The 27,762-nt window shown below is 43.0% G+C and overlaps 1 protein-coding gene across 5 annotated transcripts in view; it reads right to left on the bottom strand.

Annotated features, from left to right (window-relative positions):
• The window catches only part of NFIA (nuclear factor I A), a 369,211-nt gene that overhangs the window by 92,838 nt on the left and 248,611 nt on the right, over positions 1 to 27,762 (bottom strand). For all 5 annotated transcript variants that reach the window (XM_044238349.1, XM_044238346.1, XM_044238345.1 and 2 more), the window contains 2 exons: positions 15,150 to 15,267; positions 8,707 to 8,834 (listed from right to left, as the gene is read on the bottom strand). In XM_044238349.1, coding sequence (XP_044094284.1) covers positions 8,707 to 8,834; positions 15,150 to 15,267 — 246 coding nt within the window. The remainder of the gene's footprint in view (positions 1 to 8,706; positions 8,835 to 15,149; positions 15,268 to 27,762) is intronic.

Below are 27,762 nucleotides of genomic sequence, written 5' to 3'. Positions count from 1 at the left end.
ACTTGCTTGATGCAGGGTTGCAACAAACCTTCATTAAGAACACAGTATCTGGGAAGGGGGAGAAATCAAAGCACCATAAAATGAGGTAAGCTTATATCTTAAACTCATATAGCACTTCAGAGTTTTCAAATATTTACCAAAACATAAAGATACATAGTACTTGTATAACGCTTTATGGTTTACAAAGTATACTTTACCTTTAAAAAAAAAAGATTTTATTTATTTGACAGGCAGAGATCACAAGTAGGCAGAGAGGCAGGCAGAGAGAGGCGGGGGGAAGCACTGAACAGAGAGCCTGATGCGGGGCTTGATCCCAGAACCCTGAGATCATGACCTGAGCAGAAGGCAGAAGCTTTAACCCACTGAGCGACCCAGGTGACCCTACTTTATCTATTTTAAAAATACCCTATGTTTGGGGCTATGCATAGTACCTTGCACACAGCTGGTACTTAAGAAATAGCAGCTCCTACTTTTATATACCTCTATTTGATCATGTCAGAGCTATACCATACACAGCCTGGGCTATTTTACTGTCCCCAGCCTTTACGTATGAGGAGATAAAAATTCAGAGAAGTAGTCTGCTCAAGTCCCCAGGCAGGCTGGGGTTCACGGCAGAATATAAGAATTATAGAGCTGTGATTCTTAATTTGTACTTTTCCCTCTTTATGATATGTTCTATTTCACTCCTATTTTCTCCCTCCTCAAGCGAGCCCGTAAGATTGGTGTGGCCGGAATAAACCTTGCCGTAGGGTTCCTCCCTACGACATGCTACACTCGGTCACGCGATGAGCCAGCACTTAGCTAACCGAGGCCGCTGGGGCTGGGCTGAAGACGGAGATGCGGACAGGGGAGGGCAGATTCCCCATCTCCATCCAAGGTATAAGCTCCATCTCTTTCTTTCTCCTTTCTGGAATATTTACACAGCCTCAATTTCAAACATGAAATTAACAATTTGGAGATGTGGATAATTTCTGCACTCAGACGAGCCCAGCTGAAATGCAGCATCTGTTTTCCGGGGCGCTTCTGTATTCACGAGACTGTGCATCTGGGTTCTGATGCAAGAGGGCTGCACTCATTCACACAGCAAATGTACGCAGCGCTCCGCTTCCTGAACACTTCGCCCCCCTCACGGGGCGCGCGCAGACATGTGTGGTCTCCAGCTTATTATTTATTTATTTATTCAACAAATATTGATTGAACGGAGAGCCTGTGCCAGGTACTAGACTAGGCTGCAGGAATATAACAGTCATTTTCTGGACGATGCTTTCTCGTATATAATATATGTATATATAGGTGAGAGGAGTATTTCTTTCTTTCTTTTTTTTAATAGGGAACCTTTTGGACTCCCAATTACAATTGGTTATTTTAGGCCCTTTATTTGGCCTGATGAAAACAGCTTTGATAAAGAAAGTAAGGACATTTGGGAAGGGTGGTTAGAGGGCTCGCTGTGTGACACAGCTTTCCTGCCATAAACCCTTGTTGGGATGAAATGTCTCTGAGGAAGGAGGGTCCCTAAACCACAGCACCCCGTCCCTCCCCCCTGCCTGCTACTGTACCAGTGTTCCCTGGTAGACCAGTCTCTAATGAGCTGGTGCCAATACTAAAGGGATAATGGAAGAGAATGTGGTCGCAGAATGATGCTTTCCCACTGCTCCATAAATGCAGAAGAAAAGCCAAGACATTGATCCTACGGCAGTGTTCTGTAACAGCGACTATTCCTATTACAGCGGGAGACTGTGGGAGATTTAATCATTGTCCCTAATATATGCTAGTGCAGCAGAGTGTCTGTGATCAATGTACTATTGTTACCAGTCTGCTGCCTTTTTATTGGCATTGATAATGGGCCTCCTCCTTTGAGTCGCAGCTACAAGTTTAAGTTGGTAAACTTCCCCCACTCTTACAATTGATGAATGACGGTTGGCAGGTCAAATTAGGACCAGCAGAGTTGGGAATCCAAGTGAACCTAATATGTGGTATTTAAAATGACAATGAATGAACAGAAGCCTGCAAAATCCAACTGTGTTCTCAGGAGTGGTGACATTGAACTCTGAGTCTGCAGGTCCCAGGCCAGTGGTTGACCAGATGTTTACAAAGATATTCTTTTCTTTACTTAATAATCATGAGAAGAACAGACCGCATGTTACTGCACTGCTTAATCTTGACCTTCAAAAATGAAGACCACTTAGTCTTTGGGAAGAAGTTTATCTCCGAAAGAAGTTTATCACTGAAAGTTTTTAAAAGAGAGAACTATAACTAAACTTACTATTTATCAAATCTGACTTTAAAAGCTCTTCATTGAACTGTTTAGAACTCCTGACATCTTGGCTGATGTAATGGTGTCTGCTCAGAAGGTCTGACAATCGTGGTGTGAAGGAAGGCATGCTATTTCTGAATATTTTTTTTTCTTCAGAAGAAAATTTCAGGAGTCTTTGCCTCCTGTTTTCAAGGAGAGTATTGAATCTCACCAAAAGTCCTACAATTTCATGCTTTTTCTTTTCTTTTCTTTCTTTCTTTCTTTTTTTTTTTTTTTTAAGATTTTGTTCATTTGTTTGACAGAGACAGTGAGAGAGGGAACACAAGCAGGGGGAGTGGGAGAGAGAGAAGCAGGTTCCCCACTGAGCAGGGAGCTGGATGCGGGGCTCGATCCCAGGACCCTGGGTTCATGACCTGAGTCAAAGGCAGACACTTAATGACTGAGCCACCCAGGTGCCCCAATTTCATGCTTTTTTACAATTAAAAAAAATGATCTGAGCCTCTTGTGGAACTTCACGGAAACATACTTGCTTGGTGCAGCTGTGCTCTCAAATGTAGTAAGTGGTGCCACTCGGTAATGTGTGAAGCGGGATGGACCCTTAACAGAGTCCACAGGGCAACCACAAAGCTGCCTTGCAACTCAGGAAGAAAGATACAGGAAGAACACTTGAATTTATATATACTAATAATTAAAAGACCAAGAAATATCAAGTTTCACTTTCAAGTCAGTGACTGTTTCTCCTCTGGGTTCCAGGTGACACCTCATTCCATGGCTGCCTTTGGAGGAAAGTGTCCTGAATTCTCCAGTTAGACAGAACAACTCTCCTCTTTTACTTCTAAGGGATTTAAACCTGTCTTCTTTCAACCACCATTAGCTGAATATAATCTTAATGCTACCTCACACGATTAGAGAACATTCACTTTAGAAAAGGACTTTGGCACTTGGAATGGAAGTTCAAATTCATTACCTCATTTAATTGTGACAACTCTGTGACAGAGAGGGACTGGAAACAACAGTTCCCACTTTCAGAGAGTGGCTGACAACTGAGGAAATGTGATTTGCCCTTGGAAGATAGGGACCTAATAAAGTCCTCTTTGTACATATCTCATACTGCACTCAGTCAGCGCTTAATAAAGATTCAGTGAGTTGGTCTGACTTGAGGTATACTGATCAGCACTTAGAGTGGAGGAAGATGAGGAAGAGAGATGGAGAACAAGCATTCTTTCATGCAGTGAAACTCAACACTGCACAAGTCAATGAGTGAATGTGCTACCACCTCTGATCTGTTTTAAAATAGGTTAGGGTTTCTAAAGATACAAATGTAGTGATCCAAAGGGGCACGTGCACCCGAATGTTTATAGCAGCAATGTCCACAATAGCCAAACTATGGAAAGAACCTAGATGTCCATCAACAGATGAATGGATAAAGAAGATGTGGTATATATATATACAATGGAATACTATGCAGCCATCAAAAGAAATGAAATCTTGCCATTTGCGACGATGTGGATAGAACTAGAGGGTATTATGCGTAGCGAAATAAGTCAATTGGAAAAAGACAACTATCATATGATCTCCCTGATATGAGGAAGTGGAGATGCAACGTGGGGGGTTTGGGAGGTAGGAAAAGAATAAATGAAACAAGATGGGATCAGGAGGGAGAGAAACCATAAGAGACTCTTAATGTCACAAAACAAACTGAGGGTGGCCGGGGGAGGGGGGTAGGGAGAGGATGGTGGGGTTATGGACATTGGGGAGGGTATGTGCTATGGTGAGTGCTGTGAAGTGTGTAAACCTGATAATTCACAGACCTGTACCCCTGGGGCTAATAATATATGTTTATAAAAAATGAATAAAAAATTAAAAAATAGGGTTTTATCTCTCTAGAAAAACATTAAAGGCATTCCTATATAAAGTTGGGGGAAATAAATAAATAAAATAAAATAAATAAATAAAATCTTTTAAAAATAAATTAATTAATTTAAAAAATTAAAAATAAGTATTATCTCAAAAAAAAAAGGGTTGATTAACTTAAAGGCATACCCTTTAAGGCGAACAATACTTGTAATAAAGTTTGGTACACCATTATTTGTCAATGGGGCCCATGGTCGAGCCTGAGCTGTCGTTGGCTTACTACTTGTTAATAATTAGATTTGACTAAGTAAGAGTCTACGGATTGAAAATACAGCAAACATCAATTCTGGGAGGATTACTGCTGGCAAATTTTGTTTAGGTTTATTGAAAACACCCCCAATTCCCTGCTTTGTAGGCTCCACTCAATCAATCAATATTTCTTGAGTAATATTATGTACCAGATGCTGATATGGATGCTGGGGATAAGCAGTGAAAAAGACAGACTAAGTCCCACTGCCCACGGAGTGTACATTCTCTAGAGAGAACACAGACGAGAGCAGTAGACAGGCGTATGAAGAAAGAAAAGCAAGGTTACGAATTATTGAATGATGGAAGAAAAACACCAAGTCTTTAGATCACTGGGAGCCTCTCTGACTGACATCTTATTTGAACAAAGATCGGAATGCTGAAGATTATTTGATTTTATGGGGGAAAAAAATTAACATTTTACTCAGTTAAAAGTTAACACTATTTGCTCATATATTGTGTCCTATGTGTGTTTAATAACCCACACTCCTTCTCTGGCTTTCGATTATACGACAAGGCTTTGGGATAAAGAAAAGTTGGGGGATTTTTCAGGTCTTTCTGTTGAGTTATTTTTTCATTTTTATTATTGTGTTTTTAATTTCAATACAAACCCAGGACATGAGATCTTCAATTATAAGCATAAGCATTATGGTAAAGAGGTTACTGAGAATAGAAGACAAAACTTAACCTCTGAACTCAGACTCAGGTTCAAGTTTGGACCCTGGATCCACAGGTTTACTATCTGTGTGGCCTGAGACAAGTCACCTAACCTTTTACAATTCTGTTTTCTTCTCTAATGAGGCAAGATCATTCCATTCTGTCTTGCACAATTCAGGGTAATTAAAAACCAAAACAAAACAAAACACAAAATCCTGGTATGCAGAAGGTACTCCAACAATCGTAACTGCAGTTTTTACCATGTGTATGGAAGCACCGTGCGCAGCGTCTGAGCCCACGTAGGCGCCTCTTGGCTTCCTATTTACTTGCATTATGAGTTTCTCTGTAATTATTCATTTGTACAGATAAACAAGAGTTGATGGTATGTGAGTTTTTCCTTGATAGAATTTCACAGAACTCATTTCATCAGTGCGTGATTAGCTTCAAAGCTTCGAATCTAACCCAGTTTTGAGATAACTGGGAAATGAAACTAAGTGGAGGGAACAAATGCAGCATTGTAAGAGAAGCAAAAGTCAGCTTGAGGTTGTCTGATGTTCTTAAACGAACATCATCTTTCATCTCCTATGCCCTTCTTCCCAGATAATAAGAGCTCGGCACCGAGGCTGCTGAGATAAACTAATGGGGAACAGGATACTACAAAAGACATTTGAAAGAGCCCATGTAATTTACTGCATGTCTGGTTTGTTTTACTTTCCAAAGCCTTCCTGTTGCTCAAGGAAATTTGTCTCCTCTGGCCACCTTCGGCCCTCTTTTGGCAGGGAGTCCTGAAAAAGCATTTGAGGGCAGGTAAACAGATGCAAAGCTCTCTGAGTGAGGAGTCGGGACAGGCCGTGCTTCCTGTGTCACATCGAGGCATGGACAAAGTATCCTTTCGCATTTGTTTGAGAGAATTATCCCCTCTGTCGGCAACCAAGAGGCTGCTGGTGCATTCAGTATAAGTAACTCCCAACATGTTCTGAAGGTAATTTACATGAGGGAACCACTAAAAGCCTCCTACTCAATGAACTGTACCCCCAGGGAAAAGCTACGCAGGCCCGGATCAGTGTGGGAACAACATAAGGGTGTTCTCTGTGCCAAAAAGGGGATTGGGCTAGATGGAAAATCCCCAAAAAGGACCATCTGGCAGCATAAATTATCCATTTAAAATGGCTGGTGTGAGTTAATGACACCAAAGTCACCAGGCACATGTACAACATCCTTCGGTTGAGTTTTAATGTCCCCTCAGGCCCTGTTTCAATTATGACTTTCTATGCTGAATATGGCCAAGTGTAAATGTATCCACTGTCCTCCTCCAACCCCAAACACGTACACCATGAAACTGCATTTTTCTGTGATGCAATAGAGAGAGCGGATGGACAGTCAATCCAAGAATACAGTATAATTGTGGGGGATTTCTCTATTATGCCACATATATAGTATCATTACCCAAAAAGAATTCGGCCATTAAACTTTCATTATTTAATGACTGCAAAGGATCTAGGCATTCAGATGTTAAAATTTATGATCATTTGACTCATAGGGTGCAAACTGGAAAAGAATTATTCTGAAAAAAAAGAGTCACTAGGTCAAAGTACCCTATATTCAACCTGCCTCCCTCTGCCTCCAATATGCCTCCCACCCCCACCAAAATACCTACTTAAGGACCTGGAGAAGAGTCTGGGGGGTGGGCGTGGGGCTTCATGTACATCAACACAGTAAAGCTTCACTGTGTATAAAACCTCATTAACACAATACTCAAGCACCATGTCCCAAACCTATATATCTCGATTCCGAGTTTCACTGAAGCAGGTAAACTGGCTAGAACTCTAATTAGCCTTTTAAAAAGGGTTCAAAGAAGTTTAATTTTTTAATAGCACATAAACTTTTCATTGGCACTATCCTGAGATCTTGCTGATGATGCCGTTGGCGGCAGTGGGGAGTCAGCATTTTCATCTGCATGTAGGCCTGGCTTTATTTCTTAGGCACTCTCAGGGAACCGGCGTGAGCTAAGACTGTTGCGAAGCAGATGTGTATGACCTTTCTAGAAGATCCACCACACCTTGACTGCTGTGACACATTCTAATGTGTAATCATTAGAAATAATGAGAAGACGGAGGCCAAGGTCCTCATCTCTGTACTTTCGCAACTATCACCGTGTAATGTTCTCCTGATACATCTGTGTCCCACCCCCAACTGTGAATTCCTTGAAAGCCAAAGCCAGAGCCTTCCCACTCACCCTTCGGATCCCAGGACCAGGCAGAAAGTTCCCAGTGAGGATGGCTGAATGAGTGAGTGAGAAAATTAAGTACAAGCAAGACAAAATGAAACTTGTGCATTTTAGTAGAAGGAGCAAGATAAAGGACTCGGCCTGTGGGGCCCGAGGTTCCTTTGTTTTTAATTATCATGCAATAAAACTGCTGGGGGATGGAAGGTATCCACTTCTGTGAATGTTAACACATGTATAGATTCTTGTCCCCACCGCCACAATCAGGATACACAACAGTTCCATCACCCCAAAAATCTCTCTCATGCCATTCCCTGTGAGGATTGTGTTTTGATATGTCAGGGAGGAGAGAGAGGTATTAAGATCTGAAGACAAAAGGGTTAGTTCCGAAATCTCTTTGGTGCTTGTCTGTTCTTGCAAGGAATCCCTCTGAGGCCTAGGTGGGGGCAGAAGGATCAGAAAGCATTTTGTTTCAAAGTTCCTCAGAGCTAGGTAGGTATAACTCTTAAATGGGTTGTGTATGTTACCTTACTTCATTCTCAAGAGCACTGAAACAGTTATTAGTATTGACAGATTATGAACACGGAGACACTTAGGCTCAGAGAAGTTGGGTCATTTGCCTATAACCCCACAGCCAGTAGCAGCAGCAGCAGCAAGAGCCAGGATTACACTCTGACTCTCTGTTCCAAAGCCCACACCCCATCCTCTCTACCCATGTGACTTTGCAGGTTGAAGAAGGCGCACGAGAAGATGCTCCCTTGTCCATGCAGAGGTTAGACACGGAGAAAGGTTTCCAAAAACTTCTGCTAGCTGAATTGCTCACATTCCTCTCAAGACTCAGAGCCAAGGCTAGACTATCCTGGGAGGTCAGGCTAGCCGTCAACATTTGCTTAGTTCACTAGAGATGGACAGAAAGATGGTTGCTCCGTTTCAACAGAAAAGCGCTCACGGGGATACCCAGTAACCCGAAAACACATTTAAGCACCTCCTCATTTTCTAAAAGTCCAAGTCTACACTGTAACACGGGGACCCTCCTCTCCTTTCTAAGATTAGCCATCCGGCTGAAAGAGTGGACAGATTTTTCTCCAAGATTATGAAAAGATAATTCCAAAATCCAATCCCCAGAGGCCCTTAGGGGAAATGCAAAAGCAAAGGCACATGCATCTGGGACTGTAGCGTAGGTGAGGATATGTAAGAGTCAAGCGCCTCGGCCCATTCTGACAGCCTCAGTTCAGCTGTATGTGCTCCAGGCCCCCCCTTTGGTGGAAGCAGCCGTCAGAGAGGAACAGGTGTTCGTGTGGAAGGCTCGGCCGCCGTGAGCCGGCTTCCTTCCGTCGAGGCGCACACGGCCCCCACGCGTGTTTTAGACGTGGGCGCGCTGGCCACACGCCCGCGCGCCCGCCCCGCTCACCTGGCTCCACTTCGTGCCATCCGCTGGACTGACTGCCGCTGCCCGGGGAGCGCCCTTGGCCTGTGTAAAATGGCTCTTCACCAGGACTGTCCATTTCATCCTCCACAGACTTGAGGCGCTTTGTGGAGCTGAAATAACAAATGGGGACATGTTTTAAAGCCATCCAAACCACCTCTCTTGGATAGCGCATCTCTGGTGGAAAGAAAGCCAAAGGAGGAAGCAATTGGGCAACTCGGGTGTAGCTCTAGGACTCTTTTTAGGCTCTTGTTCAGTTGAGTGAGTCACTGGATGTGGAACAAAGTCTTGGGTCTGTGTTGTTCCAAGTGTCTGGGATTTTGATTTTTATTGTCCCTCAAGTTGCTGCTGCCACATCCTGTTCCTTTCTCCTTTGAGGAACTGGGGGCCTGGCTCCTGCTCCCGTCTCCACCTGGAAATGTCTGCAGGAAGACTGCATTTCATGTCTCCTCAGGCAGCAGTGGGGACCTAGCCAGCAGCAATGTCCCAACACATCACTCAATCCCTCTGGCACCCCAGGAAGAATAGAGGTCTGGGTTCACAGCCCTCCAGAAGAGCTTGGATTGCTTCTCTCTCTCTTTCTCTCTCTCTCTCTCTCTTTTTTTCCCGAAGTTTTCTCACCTTCCACTTGGATCTGTTCGTTCAAAAAATATTTGCTGTGTAGCTGCCCTAGTCCAGATTCTGATGGAGATGCTAGAGACAAATACAATGATCCAAAGAGATAAAAATAGGGGGAAGGAGTACATTTCCCTCTGAGGAAGAATGGCCCAATCCTTTTTAGGCCCTTCCTCTTTTGATGGCTACACAGAGGTCACCAAAATGAAGTTCTGGGTATTTTTTTTTTTGGAGAGGTATGGCTGGGAAATTCCAGCGTTTCCTCTAGTTGAAGGACTGAGTTTTCCTCCCAAGTTGAGGCTTCAGGAGTGAAAAGACAGTGAAATGCCATGTTGCTAATATGTTCTAATTGTCTTAATTGATTATGTCACTAACATGCTACCAGAATGAATAGATTTCATACCTAGTGGGAGTGCCCACTGGGAAATCTCTTCCTCGTGTGTCAGGGTACAGACTTTTTAATATGTTTTCATTTATCAAACACCGTGCTGTGTCCCTTCTATGTGTTAGGTGCTGTGCTAAATGCTGGGATATAGAGATGCATCCGACATGATCCCTGTCTCCATGGAGTTCACGGTCCAGCAGATAGAGATGCAGAGGCAAATAAAATTGTGCAAAAGAGAAATATAGGTATTATGATGAAAGCACATACAGGACACAGTAGATTTCGTGATGAAAGAAGGAAACAATGATATGCCTGGGAGGTTGGGAAAAGCTTCCTGACCGACAGAGTTCCTGAGCTGTCTGTATGGGTGAGTGTCCAGAAGACAGGCGTAAGGAAAAAGAGGGCACGTAAGGAAAAAGAGAGGCTGGCTTTTGGTTGAGGCACCACTCAGGCAGCCATTTTTATTTCAAGATTCTAAAATACTTCTTTATCAATTGGCAAAGTGTCACTATCTCACGTTTCCCCACCCTTGCCATACCCTTGCCACGCCCTCACGATGCACAAACTAAGGACTAACGTTGTGTGCATCTGGGGCGTTCCAGGACTCAGCCTGAGCCCGGCGGCCGGGCCGCACCCGTTCTAATCGAACGCTCGTGCCGCACGGGTTGTCAGATACTCTGAACATGGCTCCCAGGAGGGAGGTGCGTATCAGGCAGAAGCAACATCATGAGGAAGGTACGAAACATGCAGAGAATTGCCAGCTGTGTCAGAGTGAAAGAAGGGGGCGGAGGTGATAGAAGATGATACAAATCCGGATTTTATCCTGTCGGTCACGGAGACTCCCTGAGAAAGTGTCAACAGGGAGTGACATCAGAGCTGATTTCAGGAAGGCCACTCTTGTAGGCGTGCAGGTGATGGCTTTGGAAAAGCAAAGCAAAAAGGAGGAGATGGATCCCAGGAGCAGTGAGACAGTGAAGAGGCGATGGCTGCAATTCGAATAAGCAAATGTGGAGGGCCCAATCTAATGCAAGAAATTCTATTATTAAAGTTGGTATTCCAGTATGCTTTGCCTTTAAGTTCTGGTCTCATTAAAGCCAGACCACAGGAAAGCAACATATCTGTAGCATGCTAGCTTAGTGCCCAAAGGAAAACCTTTAATAGTGTATTTTATGTTCTTTGCTTGGCTTTCCTTGAAGTTCAATGAAAAATAGCCACTTGGAGAACTTTTCTATAATTTATGAAACTACTTCGAATAGAATTTTTTTTAAGATTTTATTTATTTATTTGACAGAGATCACAAGTAGGCAGAGAGGCAGGCAGAGAGAGAGAGAGAGAGAGGAAGAAGGCTCCCTGCTGAGCAGAGAGCCCGATGTGGGGCTTGATCCCAGAACCCTGGGATCATGCCCTGAGCCGAAGGCAGAGGCTTTAACCCACTGAGCCACAGGCACTCCCTAGAAATTTTTTTTAACAGTAGGATGTTCACAAAAATTCCTTCCAATACATAAAATCAGAAAAAAATACGATCTCTTTGCATGAAGTTCCATTCTTTCCTTTTATCAGAAAATGCTGCTTCTATAACCTCATGCTTCCCCTTCTTGCCTTGGCAACCAGGAATCTCAGGATTAAATGTAAGGTACAACTCTTGGGTCAGGCTCCTGATAAAACAATCTCTCCCATTTTCCCATATGGTTTCTGGCTTCTCTATCTATATTTAATATAGTACCTGATGTATTTAAAACTTGAAAGCCACTTTAAACCATTTTGGAAGTTGGTAGAATACATGTTAAAACGAATATAAATATTTCCCTTATGTTTCCTGGCAAATAAAAGGCAAGACCTCTATGTTCTGATGGGACTGTGAGCTCTGTAGGGAAATCACCTTCTTCTTCTTCTTCTTTTTTAAAAATCTGTAGTGCCTACCACAATGTTTGGCAAATAGCAGATACTCAAAAACTGCTGAACTGGGCTATTGACTTAGAAACAGCCATATGAGTACTTGCGACAGGCATTAGCCCAAGTGTCATGATTCACTGAGATCCAGCACAAAAGGCCAACTCCGTGGCCTGTAATTCTTCTGTTATTAATTTTTTTTTGAGTTTCTAAAGTTTTTGATTTCCTTGGTGTCCTCTAATAAAACACAAATATTCCATGAACTTGCTAATCCTCAAGGTGAGAGTCTGTAGATATTAACTCCCATCTTTATTTGAAAGCAAGGACTTTCCTGAGGTTGATACCGGATAAATGTCTGGAGGGTGGAGGTACAGTGTGGAGGAGAGAAAAAGATCCAGGAGTGAAGGAAGTTAGAAGTGCCAGGATGGACATGTGAAGGCTTCTAAGACAAAGTTTACCTCACAAACCTGACAGGTGATTTATCTTGATCAAATTCTTTGGGATAAAAAAGTCTAACTTTATCCCAATTTTTACACAACCCCCTCTGTGATTTTAGAGATGTTTACCATCAAGGGGAACAGCACTGAAGTTAATGACTATCCATCTCCTTTATTTTTTTTTTCTTTTAACTTAGAAATGAATCAGTCATTGATTATGGTTTCTTGCTCTTGACTTTCTAACACACTGATTCCATTCTCCCAGAAACCCTGGAGGAAAATAAGAAAGTACTAGTAAGATCTCTACCTAAGAGAAAGCGAAGTACTCTTTTGAGGAGAGACACACCATCTCTTCCTGCATGTGGAATTGGTTGTATTCCTAGCAATTGTACCCAGAAATTAAGGTAAACTATCACCTCCATTCTAAATACTTGTTTAATTCTGATGATAGGCAAGGCATGGAAGCCTTACCTTGCACCCACAAATCTGCAAAATGGCTCTTTCCTGAGTGTTTGTAGTACCCTGAACTGAAAACTTCTATTTACATGTCAGTCTCTACCATTAGACTGTAAGGCTCATCTTACCTGATGTTATACTCACAGTGCCTAGGACAATGTCCCTGTTAAGAAATGTCTGTTGTGGGAGGGGAGGGGGGTGGGGGGTTAGGTGAGCCTGGTAGTGGGTATTATGGAGGGCGCGTATTGCATGGAGCACTGGTGTCATGCATAAATAACGAATTTTGGAACACTGAAAAGAAATAACATAAAATAAAATACAACGGAAAAAAAAAAAAAAGAAATGTCTGTTGCCAAATTGGAGCATTTACGCACTGTCCTCTATGGGAATTACCGTCCAGATGGGGAGGCAGGACATGTGCAAATCTTAAAGATGGTAACAGTAATTCAAGGTAGCACACCCTAAGAACCGAGGAAAAATAGGGATAATAGATATTCCTTTTAGGGGGCTTCATGTTCTATCATTCCTTACTGAAAGAGTAAGCCCCATTCCTAAGAGGATTGAATGCGAAAATATCATGTTTTTAAAGCCCCAGCACACCTGAATTTGAATGTAGACTGTGCCATTTACTAGCTCTGTGACCTTGGGCAAGTCACTCAACTTCTCTGGCCCCTGGGTTGATCCACTGTTAACTGGTGACACCGTCTACATGGTAAAAGTATTGTGAAGATTAAATCATATCCGGGATATAAAGCAGCTAATACAGTGTCTGCTACAGACCACGTGACCGATTAATATTGGCCCGGCATGAACAAATATTGATTAGTTGATGAACTTTTCTATATGTAAATCTGCAGTATTCTTCTGGGCACATTTTCTAACCTGTACACAGATAATTCTGCTGAGTCTATATATTTAGAGAATAATTAAAAAAAAATAAAACCCATCCTAGGAGAGCCTAATGAGAGTAAAACAAACATATTACCAAGTTATTAACTACTGCTGCTGTTTATAATTAGCTCCTTATCAAGATTAGTTATTTGCAGAATATGAGAATGACAGTAGCCTTTTAAATGACATTAAAAACCAGGTTTCCACTCACAGAATCACAACACAAGGCAACAAAACAGCTGGAGAAGTCAAAAGGATGGGGATGGGGGGTTGGGAGAGGAGGGGGGAGACATGGACTGTTTGGGATGTCCATGGTACATGCGCAGCACACATATGAAAAACAAACAGCCCATCAACTTTTAAATTAATCACTGCCCACAAGTATTTGCAAAGCTTTTTCATGTTGACTGAGTGCAGTTACGCACAATGTCCCCTCCATCAGCAAACATTAAAAATCCTCAAAATGTATTAACACCTGAATGTGTTCACAATCTCATTCTTTCATTATAAATGTACTTTGGATTTCAGACTTTTTTTTTCCCTGAGGATCCGATACTATAAGGAACTAAGGGGAACCCTTAAACAACGTGAAAGATAAGCGTATGATCTGGCGGTTATATTTAGGGAATAACTGGTATTTAACTGTTTTCAAGGTATTCGTCATGACGAAGTGGATTCTCTCTTTCTGTAATGCTGGTTAAAATATATAAAGTCAAGGTAAGACGGAGTCGCCACCAAGGAAAATTTCTATAATCTGGTCATTGTTTTAAATCATAAAACTCCAGGGCTTGCTTGAAAGGAGAATATACCTTTGTGAAACGTTTTTCTGCAAAGTACACAAACATTAAAGATCGTTCTGCACCATTCTTTTCTTTGTTGTCACAGTCCAGTGCTAAAGCCAATTTGTAAAAGAATACTGTGGGTTTAATGCCTAATCCCTTTCCTTCTGGTACCGGTTATCTAGAGGCAACAGGATCTTGCAAAATGCTTCATTTTGATTTGGGCTTTGTGACCTCAAGGGGATCCAGAACCCCGGAATCCTTATCTGGTTGTGCTTTTCCAGCTTTACTTTTTTTAAAGGTCTCCTGGGGCAACAGACTTTATGAGCCAGCCCCGCCCTGCCGCAGGACTGCATTCACTTTTGTGACCACACACCTAGATATCAAGTATGTTTCGTGTCGAAGGACAGCTCCAATAGCCTGGATTTTGAGATCTGCGGGGGCAAACGCCCTGGGACTGCACTGTAACGTCTGCTGTAGGCACCGGGACCGGAACCGGTGTTGCCAGTGTCGACGTTTTGCCACACAAGCCAAAACACATGCTTCCTCCCCAGTCAAACTTGTCCTTAATGTGCTGAGAACAGGCTGTGTTTATCATGCATCCTTTCTCTAGGCTTTGCTCCTGGCTTCACCCCACGCAGACACTATTCCTTTTCCTTCCCACCTTGCCAACTTGAAACCAACCTTTACAGCTGAATGCAAGTCAATATTTTTTGATAAAGCCTTCCTTAACTATTTGTGGCCTATGCCATACAATTTAGCCCCTTGTTTTCTACTGTCCAACACACACACACACACACACACATATATTTCTGCAGCAGGTGCATTTGCTTTCTCTTCCCAATAAGACTAAAAGTCTGCTGGGGTTGAACACACTTCTCTAGTAACTGCTACCAGTACACTCACATTGCAAGTGCCTCCAGGCTCAGAGTCAAAATGAAGGTGTGGAACTATAAGAGCCACCCATCAAATTACCTGGTAGAGGATGTGCTGGGTAAAGACCTCCTCATTGCTCCCGGACTCATGCTGTAGTAGGAAGAACTTTCCAAATCTGAGAGAGAAAAATTTGGGCCAGTTCCTGCAGCTATTGGTGCTAGGGAAAAAAAAAAAAAAGTTCTGTGAATAAAAGATCAATGACAGCACACATTAGTGTTGCATATAACACATTTTATTTCTGAATTTATACAGGAAGCTTGTCCAAAATAATCAGTAATGAACTCTGACCTCCAAAGAATGTTGAGAACAAAAACTGTCTATGCCAGAAAGACTCTGTTTTATAATGCACCTTTCGTCTTTTCTCTTTTTGTAATGGCAAACTGTCACCAAGGTTGCAACACTCCCGGAGGCTTTTAACGAAAAGACCTCCGAGTTTTGCTCTGAAACTTTTCTTGCACGACCAGCCAGAACATTCTCTGGGCTTTCCTAACTTTGCTTGATCCTGACTGCTTTTGCTCATTGGTATTTTGGAATTCATTCTGAACTGCAAATTCATCTTTCCGGGCTACCCATTCCCAATCTCCTGCGATGAGAAATGTGCGATCTCTCCTTACTCTGAACTGCCTTGGTGCCTACACACACCTCCACTTTATTTGGGAGGCAGGGTCCTCAAACCAGGGTTCCTGAGCCACACGTCTTCTAAGTAAACTTTTACTGTAACATGGCCATGCCCACTTATTTCTAGATGGTCTCTGCTTCCACACTGTCAAGGCAGAGACTCGCAGCCACACAGACACTGTAAGGCTCACCAAGAAGATACTTATACACAGGAATTTTCCAATGTCTGGCTTAAGAGACTATTAAAGATAATTGATTATATGTGATTTTCAGAGGTGACTATTGTATGAGATGTCATTCCCTGTATTATTTTTTTTAAGGCCTGGACCCTCCAGAGACCTTGTTGACTATAGCAGCTTCACAGATATTTTTGAGTGAATAAATAACACCTACCAATCTGATAAAACAATGCTGTGTAAAGTTAGTGGTACAGCTGTAGGAGTGGAAATAACCTCGTCCTTTGAAAGGTTATGCAAAAGCAGGAGCAACAGATTCATATATTATATTAAGGCACTGGTTTCTGAGTTAAGCCCATATAAGTGGATATATAAATAAATTAAATAGAGGCTAATATCCATAAGAAGAAAGGATAATTAGGAATCTCAAGAACCAGGGATTTTCATTCTTTCAGCAAATGATCACTGCTATTGCCAAGAACTGTGCTGGGTGCGGAAGACGCTTAGATGGAAGACATGGTCCCTGCCCTGGACAGCTCTGGAGGGAAGGTTGGCAGGTTATTTTCAATACAATGTGATAAGTCCTTTGCTGGAGTTATTCTTAAATTGATATGGCCACATAGAAGTGGGTATCTAACCCAGCTGGGGAGTGAGAGATTCTGGGAGCAAGAGGACCTCAGAAAACATGATGCCTGAGAAGATGTTAAAGGGACAAGTTGGAATCACCCAACGGAGAGGAACAGAGGCATGCTAGGTAGGGGGGACAGCATTTATAAAGGAGAGAGAAGATAAAATGAAAACTGGATTCCTGATAACTCGGTGTGCTGAAATATACAGTACATGGAGAAAAGATGGGAGGGCTCAGGTCAGGTTATAAAGGGTCTTTAGGAACATGAATTTCTTTAAGGAACCTGACTTTAAGTCCAGCAGATTCCCAAGTTTGTGAGCTACTGAAGTGCTTGTCACACTGTACTAACTGCAGACCATGGGGGTTATACTGCCAGCACCTACTATAACCCCTGACACCAAGAGGCAGGCAGTAAGTACTGGTCACATGGAATGATTGGTAGTTGAAGGAGAAGCAGCAAAACCTAAGAACGTATTACCAAACTTGCCTTCATAACCTAGAAACATCATCCTCTCATGAAGATAGGCATGGGGGACAAAGGAGTGGCCGTTGAAGAATATAATCAGTAAAACCACAGAGACCAGTGGAGTCAATTTAAAAAAGGTAAGCGGGGGATGGGTCTGAACTCAAGGGTTGCAAAGGGAGAGCCTAGTGTAAGCAACTTAGGAGATAAACTCAGGGAAATGTGTTGACTTCTTGAGTGTAGTAATAACAGAAAAGGAAGCGTATGGGATGATTCTCAGGATTACTGCTTGGGCAAGTGGGTGAATTGTGGTACCATAATAAGAGTCTGGAATTGAGGAAAGGTAGGAAGGGATACGTAATACCTAAGAATAAACACTTAGTTGTTTGATTACTAGCAACAGCTAAACCTTAATCATAGCTGTCATTGTATAAAAACAGTCACTGCTAAGAAATGGAAAGCTCTGAAATTCACAGACACTTTCTGAAATTCAAACCTATCTCTTAATGATAGGCTGTAATGGAAGAAGGGCCTTTAGGTCAAAAACAAATGGTTGAGCTTGACGAAAAGTGTAAACAGAATTCCAGTGAATGATTTTGCTAGTCCTTCCCTAATTTACTTTTTCTACAAAGTTTATTTGCATAGTTTCCCCCTTTTATTTCATAGTATTTTATGGATGCAATAGGCTGGGGTGGGTGGGAAGGACACGTCAGCCCGCATCCCTCTCCGCAGCCAGCGTAGAGGAGGCACCTATTAATGTTACAGACTGATGTTTGTGCCTTCATGGAGTGTACAGAGTCACACCCCTCGTTAACTGAGGAAGAGGGATGAGGCTGATAGGAGTCGAGGGTCTGGATTTAGATGTTCTTTCTAAGTTCTAGGATGAGGTTCGGGCCTCAGCGAAATGGCACAGCGGCTTCATTCCCGAGCACCAGCAGAAGTGCACAGGCCTTCCTCACCCCCTTGGAAGAAAAGATAAAGGCAGGTGTGAGTGCACGACCTGGCTGCACTGAGAGGACAAGTCTAGGGCCCTGTGCCCAGCTGCACTCACACCTCACATTCTCCTGACCACGTTGTACCACGGAAAAATGCCTTCTGCCTTAATTATCTTATTAAAATGTCAAAGGGGCCAGAACCAGTGAAGAAAGGAAAATACAGAGTAAGTGCAGTGTGCACATCTCTCAGAGAGATTGAAAAACGTAGTGATCCGAAGGGGCACGTGCACCCGAATGTTTATAGCAGCAATGTCCACAATAGCCAAACTATGCAAAGAACCTAGATGCCCATCAACGGATGAATGGATAAAGAAGATGTGGTATATATACAATGGAATACTATGCAGCCATCAAAAGAAATGAAATCTTGCCATTTGTGATGACGTGGATAAAACTAGAGGGTATCATGCTTAGTGAAATAAGTCAATTGGAGAAAGACAACTATCATATGATCTCCCTGATATGAGGAAGTGGAGATGTAACATGGGGGGTTTGGGGGGTAGGAGAAGAATAAATGAAACAAGATGGGATTGGGAGGGAGACAAACTGTAAGTGACTCTTAATCTCACAAAACAAACTGAGAGGAGGAGGGAGGTGGAGTTATGGACATTGGGGAAGGTATGTGCTATGGTGAGTGCTGTGAAGTGTGTAAACCTGGCAATTCACAGACCTGCACCCCTGGGGATAAAAATACATTATATGTTTATAAAAAAAATAAAGATAAAAAAAACACCAAAAAACAAAACCCAACCCACAGAAATGTTCCTTCGTTTGCCCCTATGTTTACTTCCTATGAAGTTCTTAGCACCCTGGGCTTGTAATCTAGCAAAATGCTTATCGGGTGGGCCGGCGTTATTGTTCTGCTTTCTTCTCCAAGTGTCCATTGAAGTTATACTGAGTAACTTCAGGGCTTCACAAACTGCTTATGTGCGTCTCCGATTTTAGGACATTGTTAAATTTCTGAGATGAGAAGGGGTCTCACAACCTGGGTTAAAAAATCCTAATAAACCACTGACCCAAACTCCGCATTCTTCCAAATGTTCTTGTCAGGAAGCACTCCCCGGTACTGTCCATGTGTATGCATCGTATGAAGGTCAGCCGATTGCAATGGAATCGGAGTCAGTGATTCTGTGACAGTTACAGAGAAAGCCCCATGCCTGTGGGGAGGGGTCACTGTCAAGTGTCCCCGCAGTGGCCCGGGTATTCTCAGGCTCTCTCATCTGGAGAACTGGAAGAGCCTGAGGGAGATATCTGAGAAAGATGGGCTTTCAGCAGATTTTCTTGAGCATCAAGGAGCATTTAATTTCTTATATCTAACTTCATCCTCAAAACAACCTCAAAAGTACCTCTCCTAAATGAGAAAAACGAATCAGTCCCCAGATGAGGTTAAATGGCTTGCCATGGACTGCAGAGAGGCAAAAAGAGGGAGGGTCAGCATTAAAAGTCAAGGGTGTCTGTCTCACCCCAAAACCTGTTGCTTTTCTTATCCTACTAACCTGCCTCTTGTATTCAATATATTTGCCTTAAACGTCAGATGATAAAAAGGTAGAGTGTCTCTGTCTCACAGGGTTTACTACAGAGTGGAAGGATAAAATAATACTTGAAATTCTAATTCGATGCTGAATGTGTTCACTCTCATAGGCAGAATGCAAAGGGTGTACTAGAAAAGTTTAAAGGAATGAGAAATCCTATTGGCTTGTGGGATCAGAAAAACATCTGATTCCCAGGAGGGGTTGGGCAATGACGCGAAGGCTTCCAGGATGGGAGGATTTAAAGAGGCGGGGAAGAGGAGGAGGGTTTCTACGCAAATGACAGAGTATGTTCATAAGTTTGGAGGCAGGAAGTACAGTTAGGGATCTGTGGGCTCCATGACGGTTTCTGAGGAGGGAAGTGATCATTGCTGAACCGGAGCAACATTAGTATGACAACAGGCTACAGAACGCACTAAAGGGAACAAAGGTGGGGAAATCAGTTGGTAGGTTGATGGTGGAGTTTAGAGAAAAGGGAGGCCTCCACCATGGTGTCTGGAAAGAAAAAGGCATTTTCATGGTGGGTATCTGTCACCTTCGGAAACAGGTCCCAAAGATCTATGTCCGGTTGTCCAAACAAAGGGCATACACAAGCAAATATTTCCTACCATCCCAACAAATACGAAATACCCATAAGATACATAACCCGATGTATAGAACCCAAGGTGCTTCTTAGCTAATAATGGTAGGAAGTCCTTTTTGCAAACGAAGGAACTAAACGTTGTCAAGGGTTAAATGATTTAACAACATCTGCCCAGGACATCACGCTGGGCTTCTGAAGCCAGACTAACAGCCTGCCCGTGTGTTCCAGAGGTTGCGTAGCCACTGCCCAAGGTGGTGATGTTAAGGAAGGACTGGACCAACCAGGCTTCCTGTCTATTCCATATACTGCAAAATCTGATTTTGTTCCACTTGTACTTGACTCTAGGCTCTATCGTTCTTAAATTATCTCATCCATGACATATTCTCCCCCACCAGATTGAGTGTGTTTTGAGGACTGTAAAGACAGACAAGACATCCCAGGGCACAGAAAACGTGCTGGTATGGGCCTGGGCATGACCATCTAGGGTTTCAGCCTTGCCAATAACCCCCATGTAGCTAAACTCTTTGGGCCTCAAAATTCCCATAATAGTTGTCATAGAAACGCAAACTCACCACCAATGCCAGGGCCATCACCACCACAGTAACAAGGACCAACATTTATTAAGCACCATTTATGGACCAGATGCTGGCCTGAGTCCCCTAAACACATCACCTCATGTAATCCTCACTATGCTACCAGGGAGGAATTGAGGCACCAAGAGGCAGAGTAACGCCTTTAGGCCACAAAGTCAGACAGTCATAACAGATGACCTTTAGTCCTCCAGATCTGACAGCCTTTTGTGTGTTCCTAAATAGCTGTGCGGTTTTGTATGATGATCAGTACAACACAACAGCTGATGATCCATAAATATGCTCTGAATGAAGGAGAATCTGTAATCGCCTTCTCCGCTTGCCCTCGGCCCCCCAACTTCACACAATGCAAAATGTTACTCAGAAATCAACAACTCTGCATGGGCAGTGAGGACTGGTACCTGGCGTTTCTTAAGCAGTATTACAGGGAGGTACACCTGACGTTTTTGTGGCTCTTGTTTCGCGGAGGAGTTTTTCCTCAAAGGATAAACTTTGGGGAATGGTCTTGGTGGATATGATTTCTAAGCCATTTGTCCTCCCACTCCCTTCTTTCCTGTCATGAGTAGAATGCAGTCTTTGTGTCATTTCTTAATAAATGGTTTGCTATTAAGGCATCATTATTGTAATGTGGGCTATTGGAAGAAAGGGGTTACTGCAGTAGCCAACCCTCTTAATGACCTGCTCTTCTGTACACATTAGTAGTTGGATAAGGTTGTGGTTATTGAACTTCTGCCATCCACCAGAGACAATCTGCTCAGGCCTGTGTTGTTGGAAAGAGAGGGTGATGGAAAAAAAAAAAATCTGTCCAAAATTTCAAGCTACTCTGCCTGGGAAATGACAGTATACCGAGTTTACAACTTGTCCAACAGGAACCAGCAGGGAGCATTAACTGAATGACTAGTGTGGCCAGCCTTCCGCCAATGGCACATATTCTCTGAGAGCCTACGTCCAGTGGAATCCGGCAAATATTCACGGAGCACTTTTCATGAGCCAGGTGCTGGAGATCCATCAATGAACAAGACAGATGAGGCCCCGTGCTCTCGTGGGGCCCCCATTTGAGAGAGTAGGGATCTGTGGGCTCCATGATGGTTTCTGAGGAGGGAAACCTCCCTCAAATTCCACGGCAGCTGAGGAATATGACCACATGGCCAACGGGTATCCCTCAAAAAAGACGACTGGGATTTACTACTTTGTTTTCAGTTTATAAAGTGACTATGAAAAAATAAGAGAAGAATATTTCTCTCCAATTATGTAATCTAATGCACTCACTGAGACTTTGGGAACTTGTACTTTCAGGCTTGGGCAAAAAAAAAAAAAAAAAAAAAAAAAATCCAACAACAAGCACACAGTTCTAGGGGCCCAGCACAATTTAGTGTTGTTTTGCATTCTGGTGGCAAAGATCTCATAAGAAAGTCCATGTCACTGGCACAAAAGGAGTGAACATGGGAAAATACTTGGTCTTCTTTCTATCAAAGGCACAGTTGTAAAACGCACAATGCTATGAAAACTCAAGCAAATCTGGAATCATCGTTAAAGGGAATTAACTTGGAAAGTAATTTATGGCAAGAAAATTCAACTCCTTTGTTATCTTCCTTTTACTGTAACATGCTTCCTGAACACTGCCTATGAGAGAGGGCTTTTAGGAAGAAAAAAAAAATAAGTATAGTAAAATGAACTCATTTTATCAATTTGTGCTGTTGGCCAGAGTTTCCTGACTGTGGCTACGAGGGGCTGTAAACTGATGAATTTGCATGGGAAAAGAAACCAGTGTAAGTAATTTGTGTAAGAGGTACCGCGGACATACACTGCTATAATTCAGACACCCTGCAGATAGCAGCCTGCTGCAGCATGAGCAGTTATGGGTTAGAAAAATGACCACACTGCAGTCAGTCTGACTTGAATGGAAATCAATCATAAAGGTACTTTCTCTGCAGCTCCCACACCACAGTCTTCAGCAACTCCTTTGCCAAGCAGATTTCTGGTCTGTAAACCGCGTGCTGATCTCCTTTCTCTACCCTTCCTTTCTAAAAGGTCTGACCTAGTGCAGGCGAGGAGTCTGGTTTTCCAAAATGGAACATAAAAGAAAGGCACTGGACCAAGACGAGGATTTCCCTCTATGTGGAAATGAACTTCCCCGCTATTATGAGATTTAAGCAATGCTTTTTATGAAACGTAGTATTAGGTGCCAAAAGCCCAGCACAATGTTTTAACCCCATCAACGGCATCTGCTAATGCAGACACGGCACCGTTTTCGCACATCCACGTTTGTGGACACGAGTTAAGAAATACGTGGGTTTGTGGTGCCAGGAGGGGGAGGAGGATGTGAATATAGAAACTGTGATTTCTGAAGAAATGTTTTCTTTTATTAAAACAAGAACAGTTCACTGATACCCTCCTCCTTCCCACTCTGAGTCTTAAAGATGGTTTACCTTTGATAATAATTGTAAATGCAGTTTGTGCGGTGAGTCTATTCAGGCATTTTCCTGCCTCGAAGAGAACTCAGTCTTGGATATCAAGAAACTTTGATTATCTCCTCTATAAAGGAAGGAACCTTTTCCACTTATCTTTGCATTCTCAACACAGCGTGAGATGCTTCGTCTAGTACACGTGCAACACATGTTTACTGAGTTGAACTAAAATTCTACGAGTTTGTTAGTGAAAAATAGCAAAGAACTAATATTTAATGATTATTTATTATATGTCAGGCTGAGACGCTATGTGTTTTACCCAAATTATCTCATGTCATCCTTGCAGTATCCCCACAGAACATGCATTTGTTTATTCTCATCTACGAATGGGAAACTGAGCTGCAAAGTTAAGTCACGTGTTCAAGATCACACGGCTGGGTAAGTGACAGAGCAAGGATTTGAACCCGAGTATCTCCGGGTACCAGCCCAAGGAAACAGAGGTGAAACGCACATTTCCAGACTCCCGGTCCTTCCTTCATCGTCAGTTATTACAGGGACGGATTCAACAAGATTTATACAGAAAAATAACTGTCACCCATCCATGACGTGGGAAAACTTCTGTCCGCTTCCTTCTCCCTTTGTGTTCTCAGGTCTTTGGGGTTGGAGTGTGAGTCCGTGTTTCCCTGGACAGAGCGCCTGATACTCGGTCGAGCACAGCCATCCGCGGTGGTGTCGGCAGTGCGGACTGGTCTCCTACATTAGTGGCTTCTGCCTTGGGGACCGAAATTGATTTTCTGCATTTTAGAGTATCATCTCATCTCAGCTTTTGGTTGAGGTCAAATGTGGCACCCGTTTAGGACCTGATACAGTGTCGGCCTGGGGATTAAGTCTTCCGTGACAGGGGACGGAGTTGATGGCCTGAGGCGTCTTTTTACCACAGTGATCTCTAAACCAGGTAAGGGCTTCGAAACAGAAGCCCCTTCACCAAGAGGGCACTGGGACTGGACCATTAGCTGTCAGGAGACCGAACTGTATGAGCAGAGTCTCGTCGCAAACACCTACACGTCCCGCTGTCTGGGTCCGTCCTAGTAAATCTCCATAGTTTCACGAAGAACTGTTTATTTATTTTTTTCCCCTTCTTCATTCTCTGAAAGATCCTGGATGTTAATGATGTACTCGTATCAATTACATACCGCACTGACTCAGTTCCCGTATTGGGCTCAGTTCCCGTATTGAGTGTGGACTCCACTGATTTCATCCTGGACCTGTCTACTGTGTCACCGACAGCAGTCTTTCTAATCAGCAGGAGTTAGCTAGGATGAGATATACCAGCCAAGATCTCAATAATATTTGTGGTCTTATTGTGGGAGTAATATTGAATTTCCGTCAGGCTTCTGAAAAGCCCAAAAATACCTTTTAGTTTTCTAATCTTACCCATCAGATAGGAATATCTCCTCTTAGGAAAAAAACAAAACAAAACAAAACTGAGGCTTATGAGTGTATAAATAAAAGTTTACTAAAAATCACACTGCTGGTAATGACCTCTAGCATATACCTGCTACTCCGAGGAATTTTTATGCCCATAATATAAAAGAAAGGATCAAATAGTAGAAAACTAAGTGCTGATTTAAAGCAGTCTGATTAAAAAATAATCAAGGTGTGGCTTTTAATGTGTCAGTGTTAGACTGAGAACTTTTTAAATGTCTCACTAGCCATTAGATATCCTGAAGAGAAACTTCTGGAATAATGCAGACATATATAGGCTTTGGCTGCAAACTTGAGGAATAAGAATTTTCTGGTTTCTTAAAGCAGATGAATTAGCTCTAGTATTGGCATGCTCTTATTCTATCAGAATTATTAACTTTGAAGGGGTCACGAAAATAGTCCTCCTACTAAATTGACTTCTAGAAAAGAACTTGAATCTCAAATCAGTCCTTCTTAATTTATAAATGCACACAGAGTACATACAGACACATACACACACATTCTAATAAATTTGTGTGGCCACCTCAAGGATCAGCTCTGAACACAGAATGAAAGACCAGGGACGGAGGCTTTGTTCAATGATGAGCATAGTAGTTAACCATTGCTAAGCATTTACTATACACTAGACATGTGCCATTCTCTCACTGTATCCTCAAAGCACTCCTGAGAGCTATTACTATTTCCAGCACTCTGATGCAGGCCCGGCACACAGATGGTATTTAATAAATATTAGTTGATTGAACAAATGATGGTTACCTATGAGAAAAAACATGGCTGGGAGGGGTTCAGTATTGCCCAAAGCCCTTCAGTTGGAAAGGGGCAGAGCCGGATCCCCAATTCTATATCCTGGACTCTGCTACCATGCCGCCATCTTAAATACGGGTTTTATAGAATGTTTTACCCTTAGGAAACATAACCCACGAATTAGCTAGAAAAGATGACAAATAGATGAAGATGTGAATAGAGATCATGACAACAAATTAGTATGGACATCAAGGAGTTGTTTTGCTTCTCCCCGAGTCAAAAGCCCCATCCCGCTGCCCCAGAAGCTGCCACAAGAACTCTTTCCACCGACTCCAACCAGGAAGGTTGTAGAAGATGAGTGTAAAAGAAAAAACAGGACTTTCAAGCATCAGGCTGACTAGTGCATCTGCTGATATAATAAGCCTCTTGTCACCAGAGTTTTAATTTCAGTTGGCACGGTGGTCATAAGGCCACTGCCAGGGCCCATGCTGAACACGGGGTATACTGTCCATTCAGTTTGTAAGTAAGAATGGGGACACCTTTCCCTTTATGTGGCTCCTTCTCTACCGGGTGAGGAGAACAGAATGGGGAAAATCACACGTGGCCACCCATACTGTGAGCTGGGATTCAGGAGAAAGAGTACGTTTGGTGAAAATTTCTCTTACCGCCAGCCCATCCCATTTGCCGCTGGCTTTAGTGTCCAAATCGTGATCCCCGCATATGTCCAGAAAATTAAAAGAAAAAAACCACTAGGCAACAAAACATCCTTCTGAACTAATTCAATTTCAAGATTTATTTTGAAAATTTATCGAATTATAGTAGAGGAAACCCACTCAATTAAGCCAACCAGACTGATATTTTTCTTCCTAAGAGTATGGCAATATTTATTATTTTATCTCTGTACGAGGAGCTGATTAAAACTAGGAAACATGTGTGATGTCATCATATATTCAGAATAAGGTGGCTGAGGCAGGCAAAACAGAAAAAGATTACAGTATTTGCTAGTCTATAACTAGCTAGCCGATCAGTATTTGCTAGTCTATAACTTAACAGATTTCCTTTAAAAACTGCATTTTAAGGACAGGCATTATGATTTTTTTTTTTAAAGGGTCTCCCGCTCTTTTGTCTGCAGCACACCGTACCCTCCGTCTGGAAGAGGTGCCATTGACTTCTACAGACAGAAAATGTGTGATGTTCATTTTAAAATTACTAGTAGGGCCTGCTATTGACCATCTAATTATGCTGAGTTCCATTTATAAACATAGCTAACCACTAAGTTTATGGAGACTTTTTGTGCTGCCTTAATAGGATATTGATCGAGAGCATAGTTTGAGTGGACTGCCATTGAATTGTGTAATGGCAAACAAAAGGCAAGGTCACAGCCACTGTTCCTGTGAGGGCTGCAGTCTATTTTTTATTATAATCTTTTTGTTTCTTCCTTTAATGCTCAAGCCCAAATGGTTTCTTTCGAAAGAAGGGCTTGCTTAAGAATATTAATTTTACAGTTAATGTCCACACCACGATCACAGACAGCTCTCACGTTCCTTCGCCGAGGAGCAGGAACAGGCCACTTGCTCAGAACAGCAAGTTTCAGACCTCCTGTCCTGTAACCGAGATCTACACATCCTGCAACCAGTCTCAAAGGCACCCCAAGGGACCGGACGTCTGGCCTCCCTCACCCTATACCAATTTCCTCGTGAGTCCGTCTTTGCGAGACCCTCTTGTCATTTCCAAGTTTGGGCTTGTTCCGATCAAAGAGCTTCATCTCCTTGTTTTATACCCTGGAGCCGAGTTAACTCTGTTGTCCTTGCTCCCACGTGTCAGGAGAGACGATCTGCCAGTTCTTCAGACTGTCTGGAGGGCCCAGAAAGCCCAGTGCGTGGCCGTGGGTACTCGAAGTCCCACAAAGGGGCCTAGAGACTTCAAAAAGAGGTCGAAAAACGAACCGTGCTTTGGATCCTAATGGTGACTCCTGTGTGAAAATACAGAAAGCGTGCGCATGTCGAAGGCAGAGAACAGCCACTAGGGTGCCACCTCATGCCAGGCAGAGGCAGACGCCTGGCTCCATTCACTGTCCCCCCCCACCCCCCACCCCCTTCTCCATTGACAAACAACTCGGGAATCCTGGAGCCACCCAGCAGCCCGGCTCTGTGGTACAGCCAGGACAATTCAGCTGCTGGATTTAATAGCTCCTGCAGCAGGGTGACGGGAACCAAAAATTCAGTCTGGGTAACTGAGAGTGGTTTTTACACCCAAAGACGCTGAGCGAACTGGGAACCCTGGCTTTTCAAAATTCCAGGGCCATGAAGTCATCCCAAGCCACAAAGTTTACTTAACCCTTGCAGCCCGCTCGGGTGTACAAGCCACTGCTCGAAAATTAGAACCCGCCAGGCCAGAGTCACAATGGCCCGTGTGTATCTGCGGTTTTCCTCT

This window comes from Neovison vison, chromosome 2 (assembly GCF_020171115.1).
Source record: "Neovison vison isolate M4711 chromosome 2, ASM_NN_V1, whole genome shotgun sequence".
Lineage (NCBI taxonomy): Eukaryota > Metazoa > Chordata > Mammalia > Carnivora > Mustelidae > Neogale > Neogale vison.
Note: the sequence above shows the minus strand (reverse complement) of the source record. Positions and strands in the feature narration are given on the sequence as shown.